The 12,401-nt window shown below is 41.6% G+C and overlaps 2 protein-coding genes across 3 annotated transcripts; one reads left to right on the top strand and one right to left on the bottom strand.

Moving 5' to 3' along the window:
• Positions 1 to 88: 88 nt before the first annotated feature.
• On the bottom strand, positions 89 to 5,293 carry psmd11b (proteasome 26S subunit, non-ATPase 11b). Its single transcript, XM_077626457.1, has 13 exons — positions 5,133 to 5,293; positions 4,185 to 4,286; positions 3,889 to 4,085; positions 2,982 to 3,039; positions 2,711 to 2,905; positions 2,153 to 2,297; positions 2,027 to 2,087; positions 1,899 to 1,961; positions 1,703 to 1,828; positions 1,577 to 1,612; positions 1,288 to 1,339; positions 1,065 to 1,207; positions 89 to 980 (listed from the first exon to the last, which is right to left on the bottom strand). Exons 1-12 carry the CDS (start codon positions 5,221 to 5,223, stop codon positions 1,065 to 1,067), a joined length of 1,269 nt encoding a protein of 422 aa, XP_077482583.1. The 5' UTR covers positions 5,224 to 5,293; the 3' UTR covers positions 89 to 980.
• A 652-nt stretch (positions 5,294 to 5,945) lies between these two features.
• On the top strand, positions 5,946 to 11,586 carry cdk5r1b (cyclin dependent kinase 5, regulatory subunit 1b (p35)). 2 transcript variants are annotated; one of them, XM_077626052.1, is made up of 3 exons: positions 5,949 to 6,313; positions 7,491 to 8,456; positions 9,916 to 11,586. In XM_077626052.1, exons 2-3 carry the CDS (start codon positions 7,570 to 7,572, stop codon positions 9,929 to 9,931), a joined length of 903 nt encoding a protein of 300 aa, XP_077482178.1. In that variant the 5' UTR covers positions 5,949 to 6,313; positions 7,491 to 7,569; the 3' UTR covers positions 9,932 to 11,586. The 2 variants fall into 2 exon arrangements, with proteins under 2 accessions (XP_077482179.1, XP_077482178.1); XM_077626053.1 differs by lacking the exon at positions 9,916 to 11,586 and having other exon boundaries at positions 5,946 to 6,313; positions 7,491 to 8,460.
• Positions 11,587 to 12,401: the final 815 nt, after the last annotated feature.

Here is a 12,401-nt window from a genome sequence, read left to right as displayed (position 1 = left end):
ATCCTATACCATTGTTTTTACTCACTTAAGACTAAAACAAGACAAATGCCAAAGTATTATTGTCATTTCAAGAGACAGGACAAATGTCTTTAAAATACAAAATATTTATTTTGAAAATGTCTTTAAAAGAGAAAGAAAAGAAAACAAAAACATACAAATTGTTTGGTTACTAGCATACCACACTAATGCTAGGACCTAACAATGAACAAGAGCTGTCGGGATGCTAATTGGCAAAAAAAACTTCTTTTTTTTTGCCATCTAACTTGTTTACGTTGCACCCCGACAAGAGGCATACAAGCGCCAATGAACGTGGCACTGGCAAAATTTCCTCTCACCTCTTCCATAAACAAACATTAGCATTCAAGGGTAGGGGGCAGGCATGTGGCAACCATTAATTTCTGTTTATTTATTTTTTTACAAAAACACAAAACCAAAAGCAAATATAGTGAGTTTAATACACTTCTGAAATACAGTGGGGACTGAAACTGTTGGCATTGATATGGTGGAGGGGGTAACAAAAAAAAAAGAAAAAGAAAATGGGAGTAATCCAATCTTCCAAAAAGCGAACAATGTGCCTCTGAAAGCCACGGAGAACATCGGTGATAAAGAAGGGGGTGAAAATAATTTGTTCTGCTTTTTTTTGGGAGCAGAATTTGAAGGCTGAAGAGGTTCCAAGTGGTATGTTCTGTTTGTTCTTCCTTTTAATCTTTTTATTGTGGTTGTACAATAAGATTCCCTGATGGCCTGGCTCGGCCGCTGATTTAAAGTAAATAAAAAAAATTAAGAGGGGAAGGGGGCAAAAAGAAACACGATACTGTCCATTGAGGGAGGAGGGGTGTGTCTGATGGGTGGTGGGGGGTAATCTTCTCCCTTGTCCCCGTCTTCAAATGTTACATACGCGGCTCAACACACGCGCGCGCACACGCACTCACACACTCGCACACACACACGCTTCCTCCGATGACGTCCACAGGTTTGCTCTGAGGAGGAAATAGACACTTCGACTCTACATTTTTATCATCATCAAGGTGATTATTATATATATTTTTTTTAAATGTCATCACCTATGTCAGCTTCTTGGCTTTGTTGTAAAGAGAGTCGACCACTTTGCTCATGTTCTGAATGGTTTCCAAGGCGGCTTCGTATGTTTTGTCGACAGGCGGTTCCTCGAAGATGATCAGCACTCCTTCACCCTGGTCCAGGATTCCTGGAGGAAGAAAGAAAATGAGTGATTCAGTGGCATCAAGTTAAACATTTATCACATTATGACATTGTCGACAACTGTACCATGAAACTTTTTATCCAGAATCATCTGTGATAGTTTGCGCTCGACATCCCCCTAAAGAAAACAATGGCATTAACTTGGTGACGCTATTTCTTAAAATAGGATTAGTCCGGTCAAAAATATTAACATGCAAAACGCCAAAAATAATGCCTTAACGTCCCATAAATATTTGGAACATATTGAAGTTAGAAAACAGAGAATCCTATCAAATGTAGAAGGAGATAGGAACCAAAAAAAAGTGAACGGAAGAACCAAACATTAGTGTTAGCTATATTACTTGCGTTGACTTACCTTTGAGAGTTTGATGAGACCTGATATGTGTTCTATCTAGAAAAACACAAGGCGAGGCACGTAATAAACTCCTATTCCAAGAAACCACTACGTACACACCCACAACTTCCTCATGATTCAAATCACCTGCACTCTGGAGAAGGGTTCGATGACCCTGATGAGGTTCTGCTCCAGCAGGTTGTCATACAGCTTGGCCAGGTGAGTGTTGATGATAGGATCGTCCCTTAGCTCTGCTCTGTACTCTGTGAGGGCCTGCATAAAAAAAGCACACCCTTGTTAAAAATGCATTCCAACTTGACATACGACATGTTTTATGTATTACCTTTTCAAAGTCTGCTAATGATCTGTTCTTGCTAGCTTGGGCGACGCATTTCAGTGCGTCTGTCTGTAAGGAGAATGAGAATTATAACCCGTGAAGAACATCGCGTCTGGATTAAGAGAAAGACTCACCTGGCGCCCGGTGTATCGCAGCGCCAACTTCCCGCTGATCAGAGATTGTACTTCCTCCGGCCTGGAATAAACAAAAAGATCAACGGGTCGCAGAAAGCGGGCGAGCTCTCCCGAGCGCATACGTACAAGTTGAGGACAATCTTGCAGAGGAGCATGTATTTGAGGGCAGTGATGGCTCGTGGGCTGTCGATGGAGTCGTAGCCCTCGAAGGCCTCGAAGAAGTAAGAGTAAGCCGTCTTCCAGTCTTTCTCCTCGGCAGCGTGGATGATGCCTGCGCACGTCAAAACAAAATTGATTTAAAAAAAATAAAGATCACTCCTTAAAAAAAGTTTTTTTCCCAGATAACAGATATTTGCGTCAATTCCTGTGCACATAAAAATGGACTGTAAAACACCCAAATAGCCCTTGAAAAAACATTTTCATCATAGAAATGTTCTGAACATTTACTGTTTTTAAAATTGCAATCATAAAAATATAAAAACAAAATTTAATCAAACCAAAAAATATATAAAAAAGTATAGTAGTATAAATCGGAGGTAAGTGGTTTATAGTTTTGTTGATTAAAAGTTTTTTTTAAGAATACAATGTCTAAACAACTCATCAATTACCAAAACAGTTGTCCACCCTTTTGATAATTGATTAACTGTCAAATAGCCGATTTATGGCGATGACAGTGAGTCCCACCTGACTGCATGTCCAGCGCCGCCTGTAGCTTGGGAGGGCAGTAGATGGCGTTGGCGGTGGTGCGAGCCGAGGTGAGCGCGGCTCGGGCCTTGGGCAGATTACTTAGGGCGTGGTACGTCTTGCTTTCCAGCAGCTGCACTTCCACCAGCAGCGCCTTGTCATCCATCTTCTTCAGCTCCAACAGCAGCTGAGAGCCTGTCGAAAATCCACAATCGCACCAATTATTAATTCATCAACTGCCACTGACCGTTGAGCCAATGTGAGCACTTACCGAGCGCCAGGGCTTCCTGGTACCTCTTGGTGTCAAAATAAAGTGAAATCAGGCGAGCCTGAAGGCAGAAAAATGAGAAAAGGTTTAAAAATCTAATACGCACAAGCTTAGTTTTTGTTTTCCCATATTTAGGCAGTGTTTATCTACAAATTGAAAATTCAAGAGTCGACTTTGTCTGCCTTGCATTTATTTTGGCGGCAAGTCCACTGTCAACCGCGAGATGGAGACAAAGTAACTACTGACACTTGTGAATTTGACTCAAAAAGAATAATGAAAACTTCTAGGAAATTATAAGGTTATTACGGGTTAAAAAAAAATGAAATTAATCCATTATAGAGCAAGCAACTATTTTCGGTCATTAAAAAAATATTTTTTAAAAAAAATTCTAAAATATTTTTTATAATTAGATAAGTCTTACTTAGAAATGGAACAAATGTTAATTAAAACAAAAATAACAAATGAATACAAACTGAAGCGCACTGGTTATGGCTCATAATAACACCAAGTTGTTGTTTTTTTCTTTTGGCTTGTCATGTACAATTTTTCAGCTCCAATCCTATTGAAAAAAATAAAATACTTTCTCTTTAAATACTACATTTCTGCACATATATTAGAATATAAGTATACATTTAGGTGCAACACTATTCAACATAGAGTTAAAATTAAGTCCCCATAAAGGCTTCAAGACATTTTAAGACCACTGAGGACTAAATTTAATGCCAAGCTAAAAATAAATAACTACCGTATTCACTGCACTATAAGGTGCAACTAAAAAGAGTTGCTTTTTTCTCAAAACCTGGCAGTTTGCCTTATAAATGGATCAATATTGGTTAATCATTGTAAGAAATTTCCTTTAATTTCCTGAAAAGCATAATAAACTAACAATCTACCCCCTTATTTTAGTCACCTCGAGAGCTTGTCGCAAGAAGGTCCTTTTCTCAGCCTTGGCCCACTCGATGCATTCCAGACACAGCTCCACCTCCTGGCCGGTGGCCGCCTCCATGTCGAGGAACAAGTCGAGCAGCGAACGCACCAGGCGGGCCGCTTTGGCCTTACTGATGGAGATCAGGAACGGTCGGACAAATTTAAGCAGACCGCCGAGTTCTGCAGGGAGGGAGTTTTGGAAATATGATCAGTATGAGAAAACGGGTGATCATTATGAGAAAACCGGTGCAATAATGGACTCGGAGTTCCAAAGTTCACCTGCCGCCTGTCCCGTCTTGGCCAGCAGCGTTCCCAGTTCAAGGATGCTCTGCTCTTTGACCCTGACTGCTTCCTCATCGTTCTCTTGGACATCTCGCCTGACTGATTGAAAAGAGTCAAATTTGTCTGATTTCAAAAAATGAAGGTTTCGAATTAATATGCAGATTACTCATTTTGTGTATAGTTTTCTCATTGACAGCCAATGACGTGGCTAGACGTCCAATTCCTTTTGGCTGGGAGCCCAGGCTGGAATGATTGATGGCTGCCAATCCTCGCAGTCAAAAAGGAATTTGGACGTCTAGTGCCGGAGATATAATTATTGAGAAGCAGTCATTCCAGTTGAATTAGACATCTATGGGTGTCATTGGCAGACAATGAATTTAGTGCGATTTCTGAACAGGGTGAACACGCCGCGAGTTAGTTGACAGCTAAATTGGCTGCTGTGACAAGGCGATTTGAGGACAACTTGGCCGCTGTTTACACATACATCCACGTTCAATTGGCTTTTTAAAACCATCGCAACAAACGTCGGCGCAACGCTGTCATGTCATTGCGAGGGGAAACATGATGTGCCCCCCCCCAAAAAAATTAATTAAATAAATGTCACAACCTCAACAGTCACTGTCACGGTGACAACAGGCTAATGACGCTAGCTTGTTAGCAACGCTGATTCGCGGATGTTATACGCAAAGAGTCGACAAGCAAGGTGATTCCGTTGAAATATTTCAAATAAATCATAAATACAACAAGTGTGAGATGATAGGCCTGCTAGCAAAGAAGCTAAGAGGCTAACGTCCGTTCACCGGTAGGGTAGCTCCCATTCAGCAGTGAGTCAGCACCGCTCAGCCGGCCCGTAACCGACAAGACGCCGCCGAGAAAGCGGCGAATAAAACGTCCCCATTCCGGCAAAGTTCCCCTTTCTTACGACGAATAAGAGCCGACTCGTACCTATCGAGTGTAGGATGTCGATGGACGCGTCGCGGTCCGTGCTAATGAGAGACTGGGCTCTCTGAAACTCAACCACTGCTGCAGCCGCCATCTTCCTTATTCAAAGTGCAGCCTGAATGAGAAGTACGGGCCGGATGTGACGTCAAACAACTGCTGCATGCAGGGAAATTGAGTTTGAGCGAAACCTGGTCTTGACAACGACTCATTTTCATTTAGTTGATAAAAGTATACTGGATATGTAGAAATAATTAATGAGAATATTTTATGGCAATATTCTTCCATAAAAGCTACATTTACTAATTTGTCTATTTTTTGTGAGTGAGTGATTAAAATATCAGACACAGATGAAAATACTGTATCAAATCATGTGAAAAACAGTAAAATCTAATTAATCTACAGTTTAAGTGCTACTTTATGAGCACGGAATGAGTTAAACTCTAAAAAAATCATCTTTAGAGTAATACTTGCTTACTATATTATTACTATTGATCATGTTTAACTTGTGATCAGCAAGTCATTTGTGGCCAATCTAATAACCACCATGAAAGTGTGAAATAAGAAGATAATAAACATCTGATTTCTTGTAATTCACCAATCATAAATAGTACATATAAGCATATATAATCTGCTATCTTGAGAGCAAGCCTTCAATATTTCCACTTTAGCGAGGTGCGTCGATCATAAAATGAGCACATTTGCTATTGATTTCCCCCTCGGGGGCTGTAGATTAGTGTCAACGTGCCTCGAATTGGGTCAAAAGCAAACGTCCTCCAATCACCGCACGCTTGGTGTTGCGTTCAGGTGCACGCTGCACTCACACCACGCCTGCAGGGCTTCGGGCACACTCGTTCTCCGTGCTGAGGACGCGATACTGGAGGACCACCGCCTTTGCGCCATCACTGCACTACACAACACCGCACTGCACACTACACACTACACACTCACTTCACTACACACCAGCCAGTCCGCAACATCCGCGCTGGGAGGAGCGGAAGGAGAGCATCCTCGTCCCGGAATCCCGCAGCTCGCTCGTCCATTGTGTGTTTCCCCCTGATTAAATACATTTTTTGAGGGTATCACCCGGGATTTTAACGGACCGAGATGCTCGTTAGTCGTCGTTCATGAGGGGGAAGACGAGCGTCTTCATCGTCGTCGTCGTAGCGCAGTCATTTGGAGCGCTGGTAAGCTTCTATTTATTTATTTATTTATTTTTTTGCCCCAATGTCAGTTCAGTATAGAACACAAGAATTCCCGTTTTAACAGACTGATGGATTTTTTTTAAATACAAAATGGGTTATGAATAGCGTCGTTTCCACAAACAGGATCAGTTTCAGAACCACGGAGAGCACCCGAACCCCACAATTGGCATTACAAAAAATACACCAAAATCAGCTTTGTGGTTCTGGGAGCTTTAATATGCTTTTGTCCCGAACTAATGCACGACGATGAGCTGAAAATTCGCTTTAGCTTCTGCAATGCCGACGATTGCATACATAGCTTACCCAAAAAAAAATCCATATTTAAACATGGAGCTCTGGGCAGAAGGTGTTTACATTTCAGGCGTCCATTTTAGTAATACTGCATGATTCCGTCATCAGACGTTGCACACTAAATATGGATTTGTAGTCTTGGATTATAAAGGCAGAGCAACATTTAGGGTGTGTTTTAATATATTTGACAGCGCAGCAACACATGATATATTGTTGATCATGTGATTATCTTCATTACCTCCATCACCTGCCACTAGGTGTGTGTGTGTGCGTGTGTGTGCGTGCTTGTGTGTGTGTGTGTGTGTGTGTGTGTGGGGGGGGGGGGGTCTTGGGGGGCCCAATGAATCACTCTCACGCTGCAGCAGAAACCAATCAATGCTGATGATAAGATACAAGGACAAACATTAAACCTTGGTGTTAAATGTCAAATAAATATAGAGCAATATTTAGTAGTGCAATAAACTACTATTTTAAAAAAATGCATTGTGTTCAGACATGTATGTTCATGGAATAAAGTTGAACTCATTGGGAGATAGAAAACGTTGGCAGATATTTTGTTACGATTGTCTGGCAGCCTTTTCATCTGTCACACTGAGAGCCAATTTTACTGATGCAACACCACCACTAGGTGGCAGTAACAGTTTGTCATGGGCCATTGGTCTTGATGACTTTTATATTGCAGCACATGTCAGTGATGGATAAGGTGATAATATTACTAATGATAAGAATCATTCAAGGGGTTGACAGCGAAAAGCCGCGGTCAGCCCTCCCTGTCCAAATGGATGGGACGTTTAATCAGCGATAGGGAGAGCCAATGAGATACCGGTGGTTGACGGGTCTTTTTGCTGATCTGCTTGGCTTCCGGCAGCCTCCACCCGGAGCGTGAAATCCGAGCGAGACAGCAGCGCCTTGAGCTCTTCCGCCGCCGCCTCCTCGCCGCCGTCGCCATGGGAACCGTGCTGTCCCTGTCGCCCAGCTACCGCAAGGCGGCCCTGTTCGAGGACGGGCCGGCCACGGTGGGCCACTACACGGCGGTCCAGAACAGCAAGAACGCCAAAGACAAGGGCCTGAAGCGCCACTCGCTCATCAACGTGCTGCCTTGGAAGCGCATCGTGGCCGTGTCGGCCAAGAAGAAGAGCTCCAAGAAGGTTCAGCCCAACGGGAACTACCAGAACAACGTCAGCCACCTGAACAACGAGAACCTGAAGAAGTCGCAGTCCTGCGCCAACTTGTCGTCCTTCGCTCAGGACGCCGCCACGCCGAAGACGTCCGACGGCAACCCTTCGGTGAAGAAGGCCCCGGCGGTGGCCGCCGCCCCGGGGACCCCCAAGCGTGTGATCGTCCAGGCGTCCACCAGCGAGCTCCTGCGCTGCCTGGGCGACTTTTTATGCCGGCGCTGCTACCGCCTGAAGCACCTGTCGCCCACCGAGCCGGTGCTGTGGCTGCGCAGCGTGGACCGCTCGCTCCTGCTCCAAGGTTGGCAGGACCAGGGCTTCATCACGCCCGCCAACGTGGTCTTCGTCTACATGCTGTGCCGCGACGTGGTCTCCTCCGAGGTGGGCGGCGAGCACGAGCTCCAGGCCGTGTTGCTCACCTGCCTCTACCTGTCCTACTCCTACATGGGCAACGAGATCTCCTACCCGCTCAAGCCTTTCCTGGTGGAGAGCTCCAAGGAGGCTTTCTGGGACCGCTGCCTGTCCATCATCGACCTGATGAGCGCCAAGATGTTGCAGATCAATTCCGACCCGCACTACTTCACGCAGGTCTTCGCCGATCTCAAGAACGAGAGCCAGAAGGAAGAGGAACGCAGCCGCTTGCTCATCGGACTGGACCGGTAAGAGCTAACTGACTAGCTTGTAACACGCTAAAGGACATTTTTAGCAGTACACGTCACGTCCCATGGTTTTTTACAACTTTCACAGTGCCGTACATGTTCCCGATGAAAATAGTACTACTTTCGCTACTACGGATGTCTATAGACAGTCTGTCATGGTCCATGGTTTTTACAACTTTTACAACGTGATACACGTTCGCGAAAGACAGTGTAGTACTTTCGCTACTACTGACGTCTACAACACAGTACATGATGTACCGTGGTTTTTTTTACAGTGCAGTACATGTTTGTGATACACACAGTAGTATTTATCATGTATTATCTATGGCCGTCAATGGCAGAGAAAGAGTTAAACCCTACTCTACTGTTAATGCCAAACTGGGACACAATTTAACTGATGCACAACCACCCATAGATGGCAGTGATGGACCATTTGACATCTATCACTAAAGCCCAGTTGATGATAAAATATTTCTGTTTAGAAATGGTTGGAATTTGTGAAATCTACTCACCTTGTCCTAATTAGAATACTTACTCTTTGTTTAATTTTGAGGGAATCAAAATGGCTGGTGACATGTATAGGATATTCAAGCAAAAATTTGAAAATTGATACTGTTATTGTCACTGTAGATTGAAAACATGAAAACAACCAAGTCAATTCCTAGACTCAAACCACATAGAGCACTCATTTCTGCAAAATACCAGTCACCTGTGAACATGTTTAGCTTGTTTGCTGCAATTGACAACAATACAGTACCTGTTAAAGATGGACGTAGTAATGCTAGTTGTCATTGATTCTATTTGGGCTGTCGACCTTAGAAACAATTTTACTGGTGCAAAGCCACCAATAATTGGCAGCGATTTACTGTTTTTTTTAAAAATATGAAATCAGCCTGAGGTTTTCTGGGAGAAATGGCTGAAATAGGTAAATGTTCTCATATCAAGAAATAAGTCCAATTCAGTTGGTAGATGTATTATGGTTAAACATTAAACCTAATATTTTGTGGCTCTTGGAAAAAAAAATCTGTCAAAATGCTGAAATTATAGGGATGATTGGTCTAAACGAGGTGAAAAAAATCAAATTATTGTGATGGTAGATTAAAAAAACTGAGTTAATCCCCAGAGTAAAACCCTAGAGAGCACTAACTTCTTCTAAAATGGCGACCAATTACTATAGTAACACTGGTTTTGAAGAGGGAGGGCCTCCTTTGATCAGGTTTTGAACAAAGGCTTCAAACTTGAAATAGTTTGCTTGATGGGGTTCAAGTCTGGGGATAGATTACTGTGCTGTGCACCCATTGAAAATGTACAGTAATGACCAAGAAAATGCAGTGGACTCAGGATTCTATTACCTTATCGGTTACCACTGATGTAAAAAAAATCAATTTAGGTTTTCATGCTTAGTAAGAATACTTAAAGTCATGTAGAAATCTACAAAAAAAAATCTTGTTTCCCACAGGCGAGCCATCGCCTGACTAGCCCTGGTCATCCCGGGACACCGCTGAAATTCCTCCACTCCCTCGGGGATCCCCCCACCCCCATCATTGCGGACTCACGTGAACTTTTTTTGGGGGGGGGGGGTCCAGGACGGAATGTCGGCAGTGACTCTGACTGTTCTTTTAAGGGCGACGTGCTCTCGGACGGGACGGAGCGGAAAGCTCCCAGTCGGAACGTCGAGTCGTCAGGACTTTCGCCGCCGGGAAGACGGTGACTTTTTTTCTCTCCATCTAATTCGACAAGTTACTGGATGTTTCCACACCTGTGCGAAGCTTATTTATCGCTTTTTATTCTGGAACAAGCGTTTTTGTTTGTTTGTGATCATTCAGAATGAGGATAAGAATTCCGTCTTTTTGCACGTGTGGGCGAATCGTTCTCTTCTTTGGGCTCGGATCTGCATTAGTGTTGATTTTTTTTTAGCTCTGCCTGCTAATGTTTTTTGCTACTTCCCGTGCTCATCGCCGACCATTAACAGTGCCATATCCTCCGTCACATTACGCGCTCCATTACGCGGATATCTACTCACTTTGATTGACATTTAGGAGCGTTTTAGCTGTAGGGTTTTGTCTCGTCTTTGGTGGGAATGATGATTGCTTCCGGTTGAGGATGACGAGGAAGGATTTGACTAGCACCGCAAAGATTATAAAAATAAAAATGAAAAAAAAATAACGTGAGAAAAGAAAAAGTCTGATGAAAAGACTGAGATTTTTGAATGGGAATGCAGTTTTAGGGGACATTCTGTAAGGAACTAAATGTATTAAGTTCTTGTTTTTTAATCAGGAAAAGCTCATATTTTACGCCAATAATAAAAAAAAAAGGACCCCACCATATTTGGTTTCCAAAATATGGAATGAGTGCCAGTAGTGGTACATATATGCACTCTCTAGTGGTGGGAGTTGTAGTTATTATATATATTATTCCATTCTTCACTTTTATTTATTTTTCATTCAATGAAAATATAATTTAAAAATGTTGGGATATTTTCAAATTTTCTTTTATTTTTTGATTTAATAAAAACTATACAAAAATACTCTTCATTTCTTTTTTTTCATTCATTTTTTTGGTTGTAATTTTCAATCTCATTCTCTCTTTTTTTCACTTTTAAAAAAACGTTTTTCATTATTTTCAAATGCTTTTTGGTGCATATTAGTTGATTGTCACTACAGGCATCAGGCATTCAAAACAAATCCTTACCTAAATTCAATTAAAATCTTGATCTTGTTTAATTTGAACTTATTTAAGTGTCATCATATCATTTCTCTGATCATTTTTCTGTTATTAAACTTCTCCTTTATGGCAAGTTCGCTTGAAAGTAGAGGTCACAATTGAAGATTACAACCGTACTTGGCAGGAAGTCACTGGAAAATTGTGCTAAGGAGGCTTTTATGAGCTTAATCCTAAAATAATACATCACTGGAGCAAAATTCAGATAAGAACTCTTTTCATTTAACACACCCCAAACCCTCCTATTCTACCAGGAATGAACATATTTTAGTTTCTTTTTGGTACCAGTAATCACAGTTGTGATGTACCAAAATATTATTATTATTGCTGAAGATGAAAATACATAGTGCAGTTCTGCTTAGCGAAAACGTGACCATCAAAACACACATTTTAACATAAAAGATTTTTTTTTGCTCCTCCGATTCCCTTTCATTTGTTAATTTTATTTAAATTTCACTTTAAAAATAAAAAAATAAGAGAAAATATTTAGTTTGTTGTAGATAAATAAGGTTTGAGTGCGGGTGTGTGTTTGTACAGAAGATTAATGTGGGGGAGGGGGGTTAGGGCGCGGAGTAGATAGTTATCAAAATGTCACATTTTTTTCAAATTAAACAAATGAAACAAAAACAAAACAAAAAAAGCTGTTGTTGTTGGCTTATTTTCATTTAATTTTGTACTGTGATGAAAATAAACTCCAAATAAAATGAACTGATTGTTCCAGATGGAAATGTGTGGGTTTCTATTACCAATTTGGGCTGCTTCATGAATTAAGCAATTGTTTATTTTGAATGTATCAACAACTAATTTGATTACCAATTGATTTTTTTCGACACATTTAGCATAGCCTGAAAAAGAAAATCCAGTAAATTCACTTTTTTTCCCCAAACATGAAATTGAAGTAACATTTTCTAGAATCATGAATGAACATCAATGACTGCAGATTGTTATTATTATTATTTTAGCAACAAAAAAACATCAAGTCAATGCATATGATTAACTTTTTGCGGGCCACATAAAATGACCAGACGTCAAGAGTTCAAGTAGCTTATATATGGAAATGTCATTTTTGATAATTAGCTTCGTACCGTGTGAAAAAGCCGGGCTGCTAACCAGTCATCATCACTAACCAGTCAATTAAAGTGGGTGGGCAGACACTGGTGTTGCAATGGCAACAATGGTTCATCTAGCAAAAACTGCATATACTGTTTATTGTATGAGAATTTG

Source organism: Stigmatopora argus, chromosome 18 (assembly GCF_051989625.1).
Source record: "Stigmatopora argus isolate UIUO_Sarg chromosome 18, RoL_Sarg_1.0, whole genome shotgun sequence".
NCBI classification, from domain to species: domain Eukaryota; kingdom Metazoa; phylum Chordata; class Actinopteri; order Syngnathiformes; family Syngnathidae; genus Stigmatopora; species Stigmatopora argus.
Note: the sequence above shows the minus strand (reverse complement) of the source record. Positions and strands in the feature narration are given on the sequence as shown.

Excerpts from the sequence above, each read along its gene's own strand:
- cdk5r1b (XM_077626052.1), top strand. The coding sequence starts at position 7,570 with ATGGGAACCGTGCTGTCCCTGTCGCCCAGCTACCGCAAGGCGGCCCTG.
- psmd11b (XM_077626457.1), bottom strand. The coding sequence starts at position 5,223 with ATGGCGGCTGCAGCAGTGGTTGAGTTTCAGAGAGCCCAGTCTCTCATT. Across the intron at positions 3,040-3,888 it reads TCTTGCGACAAGCTCTCGAG|GCTCGCCTGATTTCACTTTA; the intron begins GTGACTAAAATA and ends TTCTGCCTTCAG. Across the intron at positions 1,829-1,898 it reads CATTAGCAGACTTTGAAAAG|GCCCTCACAGAGTACAGAGC; the intron begins GTAATACATAAA and ends TTTTTTATGCAG.